The following is a 20460-nucleotide window of genomic DNA, read 5'->3' as shown; positions in this document are numbered from 1 at the left end:
TAATGAATACGTAACTGAATGTCAGGCTTTGTAATGGAATAAAAATCATAATAAGTGAATAATGTGTTTCCAGTCATGTTGTTCTGTCAGATGTACAGATCAGATGTTTCTGAATTTTAATTGACTGAATAAATGAAAGGGTTACTGATATTTTCTTTCTTTCTTCTCTTCTTCTTCTTCTTCTTCTTCTTCTTCTTCTTCTTCTTCTTCTTCTTCTTTCTTCTTCTTCTTCTTCTTCTTCTTCTTCTTCTTATTATTATTATTATTATTATTATTATTATTATTATTATTTTGTGTTTGCCTCTTTGTTGCCAACTTGTGCAATCCTGTAGGTTATTGGAAACGTGAATTTCAGAGTGTAGTGAGAAAGTATTAATTGTAAAACGATAAATTTGCAAAAAAAAAACAAAAAAAAAAACATGCTTTATATAAAATCCCAGGGACATTGCTGTGAAGAACAAAATGAAAGTCCTGTGAACGTGAAATGGTTCCTGGCAAATTAAAAGATCAAGTTCAGCAAAGCACTATGACTATTTTCCCAATCAAGTGATAAAAAAGACACCAGAGTATCTATTTAGGTAGTCGATTTCCCTCTGGTATGACGGGACACTATACAGTTTGGTACATGTGCATGAGAGTGTTCCGGTCGTCGTATGCATGGCTAGATATCCTTGGGAATTGAGAGCTCCATATATTATATCCCGAGCTCTTTTCACTCTCTGCGTGTCGGATGGATGGTAGGAAGTGATGGTGATGATTTTATTTGATGATGCTCTTGGTCCAAATGGAGGCAATGATAACTAAATAGAGGTTTGCTCCATTTCAAGAGCACTCTAAAGCATTTTTCTTGAAGAGACCGAGATACGTTTCCGGTTATGAAATGCACAGTGTTTCTATAAACGTTTTGATTTTTGTGGGCACTAGTGATAGTCTTAAAGCATTGAATTCCACGTATAGATCAGCCGTTTTCCAGCCCGGGTCCAGCCTCTGAACACTGGCCTCCTATGAGTATGTATAAGGAGGTTCCTCGTTCGACCTCTTTTATCACCGTTGCTTTTGAGGGTATGGGTACAAGAGATGCTTTTGTGGGTACGGGTACAAGAGATGCTTTTGAGGGTACGGGTACAAGAGATGCTTTTGAGGGTACGGGTACAAGAGATACTTTTGAGGGTACAGGACGCACAAGAGATGCTTTTGAGGGTACAAGGATGCGTTTGTGGGTACAAGAGATGCTTTTGAGGGGTACAAGGGTACAAGAGATGCTTTTGAGGGTGTGGGTACAAGAGATGCTTTTGAGGGTATGGGTACAAGAGATGCTTTTGAGGGTGTGGGTACAAGAGATGCTTTTGAGGCTGTGGGTACAAGAGATATATACTTTTGAGGGTATAGGTACAAGAGATGCTTTTGAGGCTATGGGTACGAGAGATATATACTTTTGAGGGTATAGGTACAAGAGATGCTTTTAGGGTATGGGTGCAAGAGATGCTTTTGAGGGTGTGGGTACAAGGGTTGCTTAATCCTTTCATAAGACGAATGAATCAGTTCTAAATAATACAAAGATTTTTAAGTTTTCATCTATTTTATAGTTGGTTCTTTTCATTCAGTTTTAACGATTCAGATAAGTTTTTCGTAAGAGACCATAAGGTCATTATTACTGGAGAATATGACTCTCTCTCTCTCTCTCTCTCTCTCTCTCTCTCTCTCTCTCTCTCTCTCTCTCTCTCTCTCATAACTAAGTTCCATCTCTATTCTGTCGTCTTGATTCTTCATCACCCTGAATGTTGCAGAAGCAACTGATCTCAAGTCAATCTTATTGGAGGCTGGTTTAACAAAGCTCCTGTGCTTAGCGGCCATGTTGTCATTCCTAGCATGGAGGAAAAATGTGCTTTTTGGACAGTCCTGGACAATCTCTTCCTGTTGGCCCCCTCGGACGGCGGGCAGTGTCCGTGTTCAGCAGCGCTCTCTTTGCCCAAGTCAAGTCACTTAGAGGTCAAGGAGTCTTCTGCCCCTGGCATTGGTAGGCACCGACGACCTTCGTTGTTATGGCGCTGGCCAAATTATTTTCCGTAATCAGTCAGTCAGTCCCTGAGATGTGAGTGAGTCTTCTTTGCTGCAAGGTATCTCGCCAATAGGTAGAGAAAAGCGGCATTCATCTGGATATTGAACATCCTGAAGGTAATGGAATGACGATCATAGAATAAAAGGGTGCCAAAACGATAGAGAGAGAGAGAGAGAGAGAGAGAGAGAGAGAGAGAGAGAGACTATACTAAAGAAGCAAGCTTGAAGGCCTGATTTCTTATTCCCATTCCCAGAAGAAACGATTCATCATCTTTCAGAGCCAAAGGAGTTAGACACCAGGCCCTTTGATGTCCTAAAAGGTAAATAATTGGTCTCCATCGAAAACGTGAGAGAGAAGGGAGGACGAATTTGAGATGTAAATGAAGACAATGAAGATAAGAATCTCTGGAGAAATTCCTCTCTCTCTCTCTCTCTCTCTCTCTCTCTCTCTCTCTCTCTCTCTCTCTCTCTCTGCTTGCATTTTGCGATGATATCTTTGACCTTAGGACCTTGTCTTATACTACCTCTCCCATCTCCCCATTTTTAGAAAATCCCCAGGGGCATTTTTCTTTATATTTCTCTCAGTGCTGGGATGGAAATGGCCGTTTTTCAGTGATATCCCTCGAAATGGGATGACTATCAGTTTCTCGAAGAGTAGTGGAAATGGAAGGGCTGTTTCATGCATATACTTATATATATATATATATATATATATATATATATATATATATATATATATATATATATATATATATATATATATATATAACGGCCATTTTCTGAGCCTATACTTGATTTAAGTCTCTGTTTTATGAACAGAGGTTTGATCTCGCTTATCCTGAGACATTGTGTGATAGCAATAACGTGAGCCGATATCATAGGTTATATCTTTCCCTAACTAAAATCTGAGGACTACTGGAATGAGATACTAAGTACAAAACTAAAACCCTCTATTGACAAAAATCAACGAAAAATAACCTCTTAAAAATTACGAAGAATGAAATCCAATGTTTCACATAACTATCAGAAAATCCTTTAAGGAAATAATGCTCCAAAATCATAAACACTCAAATACCTAAGGGAATACAGAAAATAACTCATCTGCCAAAACATAAACAGGTCAATTTATAAATCCAGTTCATCTCAAATGTCACACCACTCTCATCCTTGTAGGAGGGAGAGAGGAAAAAGGAATAGGAATGGAGTGGAACAGAAATACCTGTGAAAGAAGAAACGTCACATTAAAAATCATAAAATGTAAAAAAATTGCAGAAACACATTTCACTGACACAGGAGGTACCGTGTGTTCACAGTTCTGAAAAACAAAGTCTAAAAACGTATATGAATTCTTATTCACTCCACAAGTCCTCTGGGACAGTCTCCATGTGAAAAATCACCCACATCTTCAGACACACATGAATCGGATCTCACAAGTCCGATTCGAACAACGGTTCCTCCCATTATATTCATTATGTAACGCACGAACGAACGTACTTTTGTATGACATCATTCGAGGTCAAAGTTCGGCAAGACACGCCTCTGTACTTCGAGGCGTCACGAAGTACACGTACACACCATACATTATTAAGAAGCATCCTTCAAAAACCGGATTTTGTAAATGGTTCAGCTTCTAGAACGTTCTTTTGCTGAAAACGCATTTGCCAGCCCGTGTCTTGTCACCAAGGAGGTTTCTTCGACCCTTGTGGTATGCGAATTGCTTCAGCAGTTTCCTATCTGCTGCGTGTAGTGAAAATGGACCCTGCGAATAGCTGACCAACTTTTCAAAGGTCACCTTCATGAGCTTTTACATATATATATATATATATTTGAGTTTAATAAATTGATGCCAATTTTTTTTTCCTTTCTCTAAGCTTCTCTGACTCAAAATTCTATCATCCATGTGTTGGAATACCCGTAGTCCTGTCATCCAGATCTTGGCGTAGGCCCAACATCCAGGTCTTGGCGTAGGCCTCTCATCCATATACTGGGATACGCCTCTCATCCATAGGTTGCCATGGACCTAGCATCCAGATCTGGGCACAGGCTTATCATCCATACGCTTTACAAACACCAGCTCCCGACTGCCTCAAATCTCTCTGGAAAGCAGATAAATGTGCAACGATGAGAGTTGAATAACTCAAAACAGGAAGCAGAATTGAGAGACTTGAGGGTCGCTGGGAAGGCGATTACGCTAAATGTGGCCTGAGGCTTCTTGGAAGGGCTGGTGGCTGGCGTGGTTGTTAAGTAGGAAGACCTGACTGACCAGTTTCTGTCGTTGCGTCAGAGTTCAAGGCGCGCTTCTCGGTTGGCATTTGTTTTGGTCGTGTTTGCGTTCTTCTTCTTCTTCTCCTTCTCCTGCAGCTTCTTCTTCTTCTTCTTCTTCTTCTTCTTCTTCTTCTTCTTCTTCTTCTTCTTCTTCAATCTTTTTCAGATATTTATTTCATAATGGAATAAACAAAAGCGTATCTGGACTGTGGTTTATGTATTTCTAAGTTAAGTCTTTTTCTTCTTTCTTCTTCTTCTTCTTCTTCTTCTTCTTCTTCTTCTTCTTCTTCTTCTTCTTCTTCTTCTTCAATCTATGTTTCAAATATTTCGTATTTGAAGAAGAGGCAAAAGCGTATCTGGACTGTGAGACAAAGCTTAGCTCTGTCATATGCCAGAGCTGACGATGATCAATTGTACTAAAGTCACAAAGTATGAAGTGATTAAAAATTCTTTTGATATTTCGTATTTAATATACAAATATATTTGCTTTATAATCAGAGGGAGCTAATGGTGATCGATATGTGAATTCACAAAGTATGCAGCGATAACATTTCTGTTGGTATTTTGTATTTTAATAAAATGATCTCTGGACTGTGAGACAGAATTAAGGTTTATAACTAGAGGGGCTAACAGTGCCATGAGTGGTCTAGTTCCATAAATTTTTAGGTATTTGTGTATTTAACAGTACATAAATGGTACATTTTTTTATTGTGAAAAGTTTGTCCCATTAGAGGGCATCGGTTGAAGCAGTTATATGTAAAGGCCAATTCTGAAGCCTTTGCTTTATTTAAGTCTCTGTTTTATGAACAGAGGCTTGAATCTCGCTTATCCCGAGATATTAAGTGATAGCGTTTAGCGTGAGCCGACATCATTAGTTATACCTTTCCCTAACTAAAATCTAAGGACTACTGGAATGAGATGCTAAGTACAAACTAAACCTTTATTGACAAAAAAACAACGAAAATAACTTCTTAAAAATTATGAAGAATGAAAACGAATGATTCATCAAGTATCAAAAAATTCTTCTAAGGAAATAAGGTTCAAAATCATAAACACCCAGTTACTTAAGGGAACACAGAATATAACTCATCTGTCAAAACATCAACAGGTCAATTAATAAAATCAGGTCATCTCAAAAATGTCAATTAATAAAATCAGGTCATCTCAAAAATGCCCACGCAGGGCAGTTATATTTCAGGTGTTAATTGTCTGAACAATTGCATCACGAAAAAGGTCTGTTGTTTTTCCTAAAGGAACGACTTCCTAAAGGAACGTCGTTCCTTTCGTTTAATTCGATTGGTTTGTTTACGTTATATGTCCCGTGGGGGGTTAGTGCTGACAGTGCACCCCACGCAGGCCACTGTGGGCATTACTCAAGGTTTTTTGCAGCGTCCCTTCCATGGCCCCTAGCTGCAACCCCTTCCATCCCTTTTACTGTCCCTCCGTTCACAATCTCTCTTTCCACCTTACTTGCCACGCTCTCTAAGACAATTGTTTCACAAAGTGCAACCGCTTTGAGGTTTTCCTCCTGTTACACCTTTCAAACCTTTTTACTCTCAAATTCCTTTTCAGCACTGAATGACCTCATAGGTCCCAGTGCTTGGCCTTTGGCCTAAATTCTATATTCCATTCCATTTCCGTTTTATGCTGTTTAATATGTCAGTTGTTGGATCATGTCTGATGAAATGTCGCTGCTTCCAAAGTCAGTCTTAAATAGTTTTTGTTCCTTTGCAAAAAAGGTTAACTGATTATTATTATTATTATTATTATTATTATTATTATTATTATTATTATTATTATTATTATTATTATTATTATTGTTGTTGTTGTTTTTTGATGTTTTATACTAGATAGATTTAAGTCAGTGTGTTTTTCTTTTTATTTTTAATGCCCGGTTTGAAGCCGATGGTAATTTTATACACTTCCCCGTCTGTGGTCAAAGATTTTCTTTTTATTTTTAATGCCCTTTAGCATATAATTTATGGAAAAACACGCATGATACATAGAAATTTATATATAAATATATATAGGCTAAATATATGTATGTATGTATATATATATATATATATATATATATATATATATATATATATAGTATATATATATATATATATATATATATATATCTATATATATATATATATATATATATATATAGATATATATATATATTATATATATTATAGCTATATATATATAAATATATATATATATATATATATATATATATATATATATAAATATAAATATATAATATAAATATGTATTATATATATAAATATATATATATATATATATATATATATATATATATATATATATATATATATATATATATATATATATATATATATATATATATATATATATATATATATATATATATATATATATATATATATATATATATATATATATATATATATTATATCGGTGAAAAATAATGCAAAGAATTAGACTCAAGATATGAGAGACTGCTATATATATTTTAGTAAATTATTTAGCTCTATTGGAGTGTCATTGTTTTCTTAATGGTCTGGATTACGAACATTCAGAGCAGTTAAGCCTCGCCAATAATTTTTTTTTTATTATTTTGTTGATGAATCCCCGTAGGGGGTAGTGCTTGCAGTGCACCTCGTGCGGTGCACCGTAGGCATTATTTAAGATTCCTTGAAGTGTCCCTTCGGCACCTGGCTGCAACCCCTTTCATTCCTTTTACTGTACCTCCGTTCATATTCTCGATCTTCCATCATACTTTCCCCAACCCTCTCCTGACAATGATTATTGATTCATAGAGCAACTGCTTTGAGGTTTTCCTCCTGTTACACCTTTCAAACCTTTTTACTCTCAATTTCCTTTTCAGTGCTGAATGACCCCATAGGTCCCAGCGCTTAGCCTTTGGCCTATATTCTAAATTCTCTTCTATTCCGGTTGATTAATCGTTTAACTATAATGTTCACTGGCTTTCCTTTATTGGAAAGTGACTGATCACCTTCTGTGGTCAAGATAAGATTCGCCCCAATGACATTTTCCTTCAAAGTCGTAGTAATGGTGAAAACTTCAGTGAAACCGACCACAGGGAAGCAGTTTACACTGGTTATCAAACTTCCCTTTTCCTGTGTCTTCTTATACATTTAAAATGACGCTTTCTGCTTGCATTTGTCATCATGTATAAGAAATTACACGTGTTCAGACTCTCGTTGTTATTCGTAACAAAATTGGGAAATTCTTTTTTTTTTTTTTTCAAAATCTTTGGCATGAATGTGAATTTCCTTGGGAAATTCTTTTTTAAAAATCGTAGGCATAAATGTGAATTTCTTTGGGAATTTATTCTTTTAAGATAATAGGCATAAATGTTAATTTCTGTTTGAAATTCCTTTTTAATAATCGTAGGCGTAAATGTGAATTTCTTTGGGCAATTACTTTTTGAAAATCGTAGGCATGAATGTGAATTTCTGAGTGAAATTTTTTTTAAAAATCGTGGCATAAATGTGAATTTCTTTGGGATTACTTTTGAAAATCGTTGAATTTTTCTGAAAATTCTTTTTAAAAATCGTAGGCATAAATGTGAATTTCTTTGGAGATTACTTTTTGAAAATCGTAGGCATAAATGTGAATTTCTGAGTGAAATTCTTTTTTAAAAATCGTGAGCGTAAATGTGAATTTCTTATGGAAATTCTTTGTTGAAAATCATAGACATAAATGTGAATTTCTTTTGGATATTCTTTTTAATAATCGTAGTCATAAATGTGAATTTCTGTGGGAAAGTCTTTTCTAAAAAATATAGGCTTAAATGTGAATTTCTTTACAGAGGTAAGTGAACATTTTTGCATGGGCTGAAAGGACCCTCAGTAAGTAATAATGATGGTTTTGGGATTAAATGGTTAACTAACGATAAATTCTTGAATGCAACGAGTGACAGCTTTGCAATTGTAGCTTTAAGTAATTTCAAAGCTGCTCTAGGGTCGCTTATTGAAATTAGATTGGCCACTACAAATTAATTATTCTGTGGTTACAAGAATTTACGATAAATTCAAATCTTTATGCAGAACGTGAACTGCTATTTGCTGTTTATGTATGTATGTATGTATGTATGTATGTATGTATGTATGTATGTATGTATGTATGTATGTATGTATGTATGTATGTATGCATCTCTCATATAGTATCACTCTAAACAAAAACTTAACAAATAAAATTGATAAGAATTCTGAAGAAAATATGATAATGATCGTTGCAACTGGCTGATTCTTGATTTGAAGTGCTACTGGCAGCCACTTGCAACTAGTTGCATGAACTACCAAGGGAAGGTCATTAAATCAATGCCGCTTCAATACAGCAAGTCTTCAATTATGGTTTTCTTGGAATTGGTTTCCCCTCAGGGAACTGGGGTGAATTTGGAGTCGTGTGGTTTCCTTAAGTGTATGTTGTAAACACATTCACACACTTCATTCTTGTTAATAAATTCAGAATGTTCACACTTTTCTTATTGCTATTTCTTCAAATGAACGTATTTACAGAAGCCTGTGTTGTAAATGCACAGACACATTCGCACTCCTTACTTGTAAATAAAATCAGAAACTTCAAAATTTTTTTTATTGCCATTTCTTGAAATCAACTTCCTCAAGCCTCTGTTGTAAATGCAAAGATGCATTCACACTCTTTGCTTGTCAGTAAATTCAGAAACTTGAAGCCCTTTTGTTGCTGTTTCTTGAAATCAGCTTATTTACAGAAGCACCCTTAAGACCTACTGCATTAAGGTTAAAAGACATTCAGGTTTGCATTTGCCTCGTAATTCAGGTGGAACAGGTCTTTCTTTCTTCTCCTCTCATCCCTAGACTACACAAAGGAATATCCTTTTTAATCTTTCACTTGACATGTTGCTTTCTTACTGGCCGCATCCTCGACACAGGCGTCTTTCAGCCAGTACAGTTTCACAGTCCTCTGTCCCCAGCCGGGAAGAGCCCATCAGAAAATTCCTCTTGTCAACGTTCCTGCTGCGTCATTCTCTATGTAGCGAAGGTGACCTGTGCTTTATCTTCCCATTTGCCAACTATTTTGATGTATGACATCGACAGATACAGACGCGCTTGCGTACTTGGGTTCATACCAGTTCTCCAGTCTCGTTCATGGCTGCCAGGGCCATGGGTATGCATTTCTGAATGTTTGTTTGCACACGAAACTTGGTTGATATAGTGAGTTTCCTGCCTGCATCCAAGAATTATTGGCAGAATATACTGAGGAAAGTTTTGCCTATTGTAACTTAAGAGACTGTTGATATATCATGGTAATCCGTAGTTCTCATTCTTTCCAAGTCTCCTTGAATTGTAAGTTATTACATTCAATTACCCGTGGGGCTTTCTCCCAATTCCACCTGTAAATCCTTGTACTTCATCTCCTTGACTTTCTGAAACTGTTTTCCCCTCTTTCCTCACTGTCTTATGGGCTGAACTGTTGAAAAAGTGCCCCAGCGCTTGGTCTGACAGCCTAAATTTCATAAATCATTATTTGTACTTTCCCCGTAGGCTTTTCCTCCTGTTACACCTTTCAAAACCTTTTTACTGTGAATTTTCGTTTCAGCGCAGAATGAAGAGAGTCCACTGAACTCTTGTTGTGTCAGTTCTGTCAGTTCCTCGTGGCTCTTCCGCAGGCCCTCTTTGTGCAGCTATGGAAGAAATTATGCTGTGTCATTCTACCTGGGGTCTGCAGTCCATACTGATGAACCTTGTGGTTACCTTTGCTGAATCAGCGGGTTCTGGCTTCACTTGATCCCTACGCCATGTCACACCAGTATTATTATTATTATTATTATTATTATTATTATTATTATTATTATTATTATTATTGGTGAAGAAATTCACAGTGGTACACCACTTCATTTTTCATAAAAACGAGAGAGAGAGAGAGAGAGAGAGAGAGAGAGAGAGAGAGAGTAGATTAAGAAACATATACCAATATGCTATCAGTGCGAGGTTTCTTGCTACTCATTGCATTTTTATAGGCCCAGCTAGAGAGAGAGAGAGAGAGAGAGAGAGAGAGAGAGAGAGAGAGAGAGAGAGAGTAGATTAAGAAACATATACTAATATGCGAACATATCAATGTGAGTTGTACTCATGCTACTCATTGCATTTTTATAGGCCCAGCTAGAGAGAGAGAGAGAGAGAGAGAGAGAGAGAGAGAGAGAGAGAGAGAGAGAGAGAGAGAGAGAACTTTCCGGAAGAGTGTGTTTTTAAGTCAATTAACTGGTTAAACGAGTATTGCTGCACAGCAACTTGCAAACACACACACATTGATTTTTGTTTGATAATCAAGGGCCGAGTATCTTTTGCCAAAAATAATTATCCATATATTAATTTATTAATTAATTTTTCCTTTTTTTTTGAGAAGTGAGATCTCGTCTTTCTGCTTACTTCTTCCTAAAGAACACCTTCATATTCTTTGGAAGCTCAAGAATTTCAAGTCAGTGGCCCCCGTGGTGGGCTTGAATAGGGTTCATCTTCTGAATAATAATAATAATGATAATAATAATAATAATAGTAATAATGTTTGGAAGCTTGAATTCAGTCAATGGCTCCATGAATAATTCATCTTCTGAATAATAATAATAATAATAATAATAATAATAATAATAATAATAATAATAATAATAATAATAATAATAATAATCTTTTGAAGCTTGAATTCCTAGTCAATGGCTCCTTTGGTGGGTTTGTTCCATATGAATAAGGTTCATCTTTTGAATAATAATAATAATAATAATAATAATAATAATAATAATAATAATAATAATAATAATAATAATATAATTTGGCAGCAGACCTCTTTCAAACAGGTTCTATTGAATATTATTGCTGCTTCAGCTGCACTTATTTTATAGAAGACTTTTTCTATTTTCCTTATCGCGGACTTCTCTTCAGTGGAGGTGCGTGCTAACAGCTCGCCTATATTTGTCATTTCATGGGGGAAAGTAAAAAATCTGGATTCTGCTTCTTTATATATTCTATACAGTTAGAACATTATGCCATATAGTTGCTAAACAATTGTTGCCGCGACGTTTCGACAGACTCTTCTGTCATTCTCCAGCGGGAGCTAGTAGAGGACTGGCAGATTGCATAGGTCCTTCTGAATTTATACACGGGCTTCAGCGGGGGGTCATGGACGGCGAATTTGATTGGTTGCAGTCGGCGAACTTCAAGCCAAACTTCTGCGGCGAAGCTCGATCCTGACAGATCTTCGCAACCTGGGAATATCACTCATTCCAGCGTTCCCATTGGCCTGCCGTTGCGTGATGTCATGCCGGCTGACATCATCGGTAGTGTGGCTGCTGTTGGGCGGAGGATGAATGATGTCATTATTTACTCTTTCTGTCGTAGTCGGTGGGTTGTCTCGAAGGGCGCCTCGCTCATCAGGGGCGTCTCCATTCTCAGGGTTGTCATTTTCAGGTATTCGTTGGATTTGGTGGGTGTTCGGCATTACTCTTCTCGAATTCGTGGGTAGGAGCGATGCCTCCTGCGTCGTATTCATTGTGGGTTTTCTCTCGGCAATGAGGAGCGCCTCCAGCAGGCGCAGACGTCGAGGGTCGGCGGCTCTCCCGATTATACTTATTTTTTGTATAATACTGTCGCGGGAGATGGAAATATTGTGGGTAGCACGGGCGTTGTTCATGATGGCACCCTCCTGGGCGTGGCAGGAGATCCTTGAAATAGAAGAAGTCTTCTATAAAATAAATGCAGCTGAAGCAGCAATAATAATAATAATAATAATAATAATAATAATAATAATAATAATAATAATAATAATAATAATAATAATATTATTATTATTATTATTATTATTATTATTATTATTATTATTATTATTTTTTGGAAGCTTGAATTTCAAGTCAGTGGCCCCTTTTGTAAGCTTGTTCCATATGAATAAGGTTCATATTCCGAGTAATAATAATAATAATAATAATAATAATAATAATAATAATAATAATAATAATAATAATAATAATAATAATAATAATAATCTTTGGAAGCTTTAATTCCAAGTCAGTGGCCCCTTTGGTAAGCTTGTTCCACGTGAATAGGGTTCATCTTCTGAATAATAATAATAATAATAATAATAATAATAATAATAATAATAATAATAATAATAATAATGGAAATAAAATGGAGAAACCATATTACTTTGATCTCGACAAGATTCTTGACCCTTTTTCAGGTATAAACAACTTCAAGAGACTGTATAAATGACAGCACAGGGAGAAGAAGTTCCAGAAGATTGCTGGGCCTTGAACCAGCCTGACCACCTCGTCTCTTGAAAAAGGGTCACAGTTAGGACCTGAAAGTGCTCGAGATCAAAGTAATATGTAAATATTTACCAGTAAACAAGTTATGCACAAGAATCTTTTGGGTTTGTCTTTCCATCTTCAGAAGAAAACTGAAAGAAGTTTTTTTGTTTAATTGTGGTTTCTTATTTAGAGTATTCGGTTTTTTTTTTTTAATTTTAGCAGTTTTTTCAAAGATTCTAGAAATTTTCAAAGAATTGTTTTTAACATTTTTTTTAACAAAATAATATCTTAAAGAGTTTGGAGATTTTAAAGATTTTTATGTAATGTTTTTTTTTTCTAAAATATCTCTTGAAAAACAAAAAGAACCAACTGTGAGACTGTAAAAAAAAAAAAGTGATATTGAATGAATATTTTGACTTCTGCTTCGGTCATCTCAGCCGAAAAACAGACCGTGTCCGAAACCGTGTCCGAAACCGTGTCCAAAGAAGGGTCTGTGGTGGTGATGGTGATGACCCAACCCGTGTCCGAATCCTTGCGGGCTTGGCTCTGCTTCGGGTCTGGGCAGGGTCACTGGGCTGGACCGGGGAAGCCCAGGGCCACTCCCAAAATAAGGCTTAGGACAAAGGCTACGAGTACCTGAAATATGCAAGGCTTTGTTTATGTCAGTGTGGACGTCGCGCATGCGCACATTCGCGCAGGTACTTCTTGCCCTTGCGTACATAAACAAATCTCTCTCTCTCTCTCTCTCTCTCTCTCTCTCTCTCTCTCTCTCTCTCTCTCTCTGCCCTGTTCATCATTTTGTGGGGACAGTTTCACGAAATTTTTCATATTTCTTTTACGGATACATATTGTTATTCTCTCTCTCTCTCTCTCTCTCTCTCTCTCTCTCTCTCTCTCTCTCTCTCTCTCTCTCTCTCTCCGGGTGATCGAGAAAGCAGAGAAAACTTACCAATTTCATAGTGTCATATCGATCTACCTGTACTTTTCAAAAAAAAAAACAATAGGAAATCTCGTTCCAGTGAGGACAGTAGTTTCGCTTCTGGCAAACTGAAGGAAAGGTTGTATCCGGAGAGGTCATTTATAGGCAACGAAGCGCATGGGTACGTAATACATCGCGGATCTCGTCTTGAGGCCATACTAGCGAGTATGCAAATGGTGGTAACCAGTTGCCAAAAAAAAAAAAAAAAAACGTGAATTTCGTCCATAGGTTTGTTCAAGACCGGAAGAACGTGGCCGCTTAACTTGTCGATCATACTAAATCGTGTTCTCTGGTATTCTCCTTGATAAATCCTTTTTAGAGGGTAATGAGGGAAAGAGTAGCTTGAAAAATGATTGAGCTGTAACGCAGAACACTCACTGAGTTGCGACACATTCAGTTCTGTTGTTGTTTTCATAATTTTTCCTGCTGGGGAAGACCAGCGCCGTAAACAGCATCTCACCTTGTGGAATTCCCGGAGCTCTCCAGTCTGCAGATCCTGTAGATTTGCTTCTGGAAGGTGGGAAGAAGGCACTGGGTAGTGGGAGGGAGAGGATGGAAGGGGAGAGGAGGGAGGGAGGGAGGAAAGGAAGGCAGGAGAGAGATAATAAACATCACAACAATAGCCTCTTGGGCAATTTTCTTTTGCAGGTAACGTGACTTGTGCTGTGGGTTTTTCCAAGGCTTTTGAGTGTTCAGTTTCCTAAATGGTCACGTTTTTCTTTGTTTTGTAATATGCGCACACATTACATTTATGTACATAACTGCATACAGATATAGGGATGCTTTGTAAGCTTCAAGAGTCTTAAAGTATTTACATCAGTGATTCTCAAACTGGGTGCTGTGGCACCCTGGGGTGCCACAGACAGTGCCTAGGGGTGCCGCAAGATCGTCATGAATTTTGTCTTGGCTAGATCATCTCAATGAACATTTGTAAAAAAAAAAAGGTTGCAGAAGTCTTCATATAATTATATATCATATGATATATATATATATATATATATATATATATATATATATATATATATATATATATATATTACATGTATATTTATTTATATATATATAGTATGGATAATAATTTTATTTATTAAATAACAAGTTAATTCATGCGATTTGGTGGGATGGAGAAGAAGGGGTGCCACGGTAATTATTACATTAGTTAGGGTGCCATCACTAAAAAAAAGATTGAGAACCACTGATTTGCATAATCATGCATATGTCTACCCATGAGGAATATGTATATACATGTGTCTGGAGAAACAGAGACTTTTAATTTCTGTTTGGGGGGTGGGTTAATTCTGGGGAATTGTACTACTGGTCAGTTAAGGCAACTGTGAAAGAGGTGGAGTATATATGTGCTCTCAGCACCCAGTTTTTGAAATTTATGTATATGAGCCTCGATGTTAGCAAATGAAGGCAGCACTAAATCAGTCTGGAGAAGCCTGGATTAACATTCATTCCCTAAGCTGTTTTGGATGTAACTAGATACATCTATAAGGGGATTATAATGACCTGGGTTTTTACTGTGAGATATTGTTTGTCATATGGAAAATGCATGGATTCAAAGTATAATAATTTGTTTAATTGAATGTGCATTTTTCATTAAGCTTATAGAGAAGATTGGAGACTGGTCTGATATTGCTACAGTCTACATCTATACAAACTCTATAGGGACAGGCATAATTTTACAATATTCCATCTTCTAAGTTATTCCCCGTAGGGATGTAGAGCCGTCAATGCACCTCACATGGTGCACTGTAGGCATTACTTAAGGTTCTTTGCAACGTCCCTTCGGCCCTTAGCTGCAACCCCTTTCATTCCTTTTACTGTACCTTTGTTCAGCTTCTCTTTCTTCCATCATACTTTCTGTCTTACTTTCCAACTGCGAGGTTTTCCTCCAGTTACACCTTTAAATCCTTTTTGCTTTCAATTTCCTTTTCAGCGCTGAATGACCCCGTAGGTCCCAGTGCTTTGCCTTGGGCTGAGATTTTATATTCCATTCCATTCCACAATGAAATGGAACAAGGTTAAGAGTAAGCAGCCCTGGGAGTCTAGCAGAACAATGAGAGAAAACCACCTGGATTCCCAAGTGTCTAAGTGTAGTTTAAAATGATGTTTTATGTAAAATATTAAACTGCCATATGTTGAGATTGTCAGCTTTCTTATCCCAGCAGGGGGTAGTCGCATCGGGCACCTCATGCGGTGTACTGTAGGTATTACAAAAGGGTGTTTGTAGTGTCCCTTTGGCCCCTAGCTTCAACCACTTTTTCTTACTTCCTTTCTTTAATCTTGCTGAACAACTTCTCCTAACTATTACTTCCTAGTCCATCTGTTCACCTGTTAGATTTTCTCCTAGTTCCATCTTAGAGCCTTGTACTTCGTCTCCTTTAGTCTCTGAATCTCTTGATCTTGCTGTCTAACCACTTAAACTCCCTCTTTTCACTGTCTTAAGCGCTGACTGGCTTGAAGTACCCTACTGCGTGGCTTGACAGCCTAAATTTCATGAAATCGATCAACTTTCCCCTTTATGATGAGGCCTTATCTTCAGAACATGAAGCCACACCAGTGAGCTGGTGACTCATCCCATCTGGAATCAAGTCGACCATATATATTTCCCATTTTGTGGATATTATTTCCAATATACCCTTTTTGAGCTCCTGATATTTTTTGTTGGTATTTTGAAGAAGAGATTCAAAGGAATTCCAAAGGTCATTTTGCATTTTTCACAAACATGATCTTTTGTATAAAAATGTATACAAAACAAAGTTAATTTTTGGCTGGACCAGTAAATATTTTTTAAGATATAAATTAATTTTTATTATTGTAGATTTTTATTTTCTAATTCTGTCTTAGCCAAAAAATCCACCATGGTGGTGGTGGTGGTGATGGCCATGCCCAAATCCTCCGCCAAATCCCGGGCGAAATCCTCCTCCAAATCCAGGGCCAAATCCTCCACCAAATCCGGTGCCAAATCCTCCAAATCCTCCAAGACCTCCAAGACCTCCAAGACCTCCAAGACCTCCAAGACCTCCTAATCCTAATAATCCTCCCAATCCTCCCAATCCGAGGAATCTGTTTTGGGGATTGGCCTCAGGGCTGGCATCTGCATTGGGATTGGGCACTGCCACTGGCGTTGGGTCAGGGAAGGCCAGGGCCACAGCCACGAGCAGGCTGAGAGCAAGTCTTGCAATAACCTGGAACGAAGGAAATAGGATCTGTTTGAGCTGATGCCTGTTGAGAGAAGTGTAAAAAATATAGCGAAGTGAAATAAAGAAATAGGATCTGTTTGAACTTTTAATTGAATAGTAATAGTTTCAAGTTTAAGTCCCAAGAATAGAATCCAGAGTTGTAACACCTTAAGCTAGTTTACCAAAATAAAGGAAATAGGATCTGATTGAGTTTTTTACCTGAGAAGACAGGTGAATGTACTGAAATGGAGATTAAAAGTCTTAAGTTTAAGTCTGGATAGAGTCCAGAGTCAAAACGCCCCAAGCCAGTTCACCAAAGCAAAGGAAATTGGATATGTTTGAGCATATATACCGAAATGCAAAGTATGGGTCTTTGGGTTTAAGACCAAATAGAATTCAAGCCAGTTCAATACATAGGGAGGTCGTACCATCAGTGCACGTGAGGTGCACTGTAGGCTTTACTAAAGGTTGTTTGCAGTGTCCCTTCCTTAGGCCCCAAGCTGCTTTACCCACTTTGTAGCCATTTATTTATGTCCATTCATGCTTTATTTCTTCCATCTTGCAGTTTCTGACACATAATCAGGCAAGAGTAATAAGTTCAACAATTCAGTGAATGAATTTCCTAGCCTATTTTATGTTGGGCCTGTTGTTCCAGTACTCTAGCCTTAAACTGTTCGCTGAAAGTGTCCCAGTGTGGGTTTTATAGCCTAATCTCAGTGGTTCTCAACCTTTTTTGGCCCATGCACCTTTGAAAGTGTCCCAGTGCGGGTTTTATAGCCTAATCTCAGTGGTTCTCAACCTTTTTTGGCCCATGCACCTTTGAAAGTGTCCCAGTGCGGGTTTTATAGCCTAAGCTTTGGTGGTTCTCAACCTTTTTTGACCATGCACCCTTTGAAAGTGTCCCAGTGCCGGCTTTATAGCCTAAGCACACTGGTTCTCAACCTTTTTGTCCATGCACCCTTTCACCATATGTCAGAATGTCATTCCCCCCACTTTTCCAAAACTGTCTGCCTCAAAAGGTGGTATTCCAAACAATATGCATATAATACTGTAAATCCTTGGTCACAATTCCTCCCCTGAAACTCTGAAATTCCCCCCTGGTTGAGAACCACTGGCTTAATAAGTCAGCCAATCAAGCAAGTTCGAGGAAACAAAAGCCTTATTAGGCCATAGCTGTTGCCATCGCCAGAGTTTTTCTGTTGTGAATGTGGTAACGTGGGCCATCCTTTCGTTTCCAGTTCTGGAGAAAGGATTTAAACCAGGGAGTACAAGGGAAGGCACGAAAATTTGAATATTGTGGCAGAGAGGCAACAGACTAAACACTGAAACTTTGTAGAGATCTGACCGATAACTATGTCAGTCATAATATGTTGTTTACTTTGTAAAGTTGGTGTTCTCGTTCTGAGCACCATGCTATGAAAATAGTTCATGACATCAAAATTGTTCTTGTCGTAATTAAGGGTGACCTCAGTTTGATTTGGTCTCTGTATTCAGAATGACACAGCTTTCAAATCTGATTATATATTTTTCTTATTTGTATAAACTATCTTATGGCTGGTAAATTATGTATACCGTCATGATGGATACTTGATTATCAAATTCATAGGACTTGAATGTGTTACAGTTTTTACTGTTTACTCTGAATGATACATATATATATATATATATATATATATATATATATATATATATATATATATATATATATATATATGTATATGTATATAATATATATATATATATATATATATAATATATATATATATATATATATATATATATATATATATATATATATATATATATATATATATATATATATAAATATATAAGTATATATATATATATATATATGATGTATACATACATACATACATACATACATATATATATAATGTATATATATTGTATAGATATGTATATATAATCTGTACAACAAAATCAATACACAGAACGAAATAAACAAGAAAACTTAAAAGAGAAGAAATAGCGCAATCAACTCACCAATTTCATGGCGTCTGTTGAAGCAGATTTCGCAGAGGAAGAGCGGAAAGCGCTTGAGTGATGCTATAAGCCGAAACCCGGGGATAGACTGAGGTATTCAGTGGCTTGGAAGATCTTTTATGCTTCTTGGGACACAAGGAGGACATGTGTGTGTGTGTGGAGTCGGTACCTCCGGAGGGGTGGCTGGGTGTGTTGAAGGTGACGCCGGCAGAGGAGGTTATCAGTTGCCTGAAACAGCATAAATCTACGAAGAAAAAAAAAAGAAAAAGAAAGCTTGTTGGGCGTGTTGGTGAGTCAAGAACCGGAGGCGGTGACGTAGTTATCGGTCGGAATGTTTCTGAAACTTTCTCACTCTCACTCTCTCACTCTGAATGGAACGTCAGTGAATGAGGTCGTCTTCTTGTACAGCGAGCGAAGGTTAAGGAAGAGTTATTCTAGAGCGAAATGCATTGGAATTTATTCAGCGTATTGAATCGCGAAGCCGGCAACTCGTGGCGCTAGCTAGGCCTAATGGCTCCCGAGAGATTCGCGCGGGAAGGTCGGCCATGCAAGCAGATCAAAGCAACGGCGCTTCTCTCCGGAATTCCCCCTGGGGGATTTAGAGCTTAATGATTTTGCTTTGTGAACGGGGGAAAGGGGTTGGGGAATTTGCTGCAAAGAAATGGGGAATATACCAGGATTACCAAAGCAGGTGGGAAGGGAAGGCCATTTATCATTTCTCATTGCTTCAAAGCATAGCGTCAGATGTGTGATATTCAAAGTCTTCACTCTCTCTCTCTCTCTCTCTCTCTCTCTCCACCTGCTAGGTGGGTTGGGTGAGCGTGGGCGTGGGTTGCGCTCTTCGTCGTTCTCAAGACTTATCGCCAATATGTTTGGATGTTTGGTAGGCTGTGATTTATGTATATGTATGTATGTATATATATATATATATATATATATATATATATATATATATATATATATATATATATATATATATATATATATATATATATATATTTTATATATCATATATATTCATATACAAGCATTATATATATAAACGTTCTTTAATATCCAATATCATATATATATGAATTTTTATGGCATCACCGTGGGTTGATATCAAGATCTAAGCTACAAATACCTGAGTTTGACAATTTGTAGGTACCTCGGGAATAATATACCTTCACTATGTTGGCCAAAGTGTTTTTTTTAGTTGATAACTAAGTCCTGAGTTCTTGTCTTCCGTGGTTCGAACCACGGCAGACGACGAACTTATTATCAACTGAAAAACCACACCCCAACAAGTGAGGTATATATGAAAGTATATTATTCCCAAAGTCCCGTCGAACTCAGGTATTTGTACTTAGAATCGATATCAACCCACCTCTGCCATGCTGACCATCTAGCGCGTTTGTCGCACGCAGCCATATTATGAATGAATATATCACATCACCGTATTCATATATAAGCATATAATATAATTCCTATACCTCGGTTAGCATGGCATATTAATATATTTATATTGTTTAGATTTAGTTCAACTGGGATTTGTGGTGAGTTTATAACTATATCACTTGTTGGCCGTGTGGTTATATTATATCACTGTAGTCCTGAGTTCTTGTCTTATATGGTTCGATATATATATATATACAACATACATACATACATACATACATTCCATACATACATACATACATACATAC

General features: G+C 37.1%; 1 protein-coding gene across 2 annotated transcripts; it reads right to left on the bottom strand.

Moving 5' to 3' along the window:
* Positions 1-16276: 16276 nt before the first annotated feature.
* On the bottom strand, positions 16277-19114 carry LOC136855326 (pupal cuticle protein Edg-91-like). 2 transcript variants are annotated; one of them, XM_067132236.1, is made up of 3 exons: positions 18773-19112; positions 16591-16774; positions 16277-16554 (listed from the first exon to the last, which is right to left on the bottom strand). In XM_067132236.1, the coding sequence occupies exons 1-3, from the start codon at positions 18779-18781 to the stop codon at positions 16430-16432; spliced, it is 318 nt and encodes a 105-aa protein (XP_066988337.1). In that variant the 5' UTR covers positions 18782-19112; the 3' UTR covers positions 16277-16429. The 2 variants fall into 2 exon arrangements, with proteins under 2 accessions (XP_066988337.1, XP_066988336.1); XM_067132235.1 differs by having other exon boundaries at positions 16277-16774; positions 18773-19114.
* Positions 19115-20460: the final 1346 nt, after the last annotated feature.

This window comes from Macrobrachium rosenbergii, chromosome 31 (assembly GCF_040412425.1).
Source record: "Macrobrachium rosenbergii isolate ZJJX-2024 chromosome 31, ASM4041242v1, whole genome shotgun sequence".
Classification (NCBI taxonomy): Eukaryota; Metazoa; Arthropoda; class Malacostraca; order Decapoda; family Palaemonidae; genus Macrobrachium; species Macrobrachium rosenbergii.
Note: the sequence above shows the minus strand (reverse complement) of the source record. Positions and strands in the feature narration are given on the sequence as shown.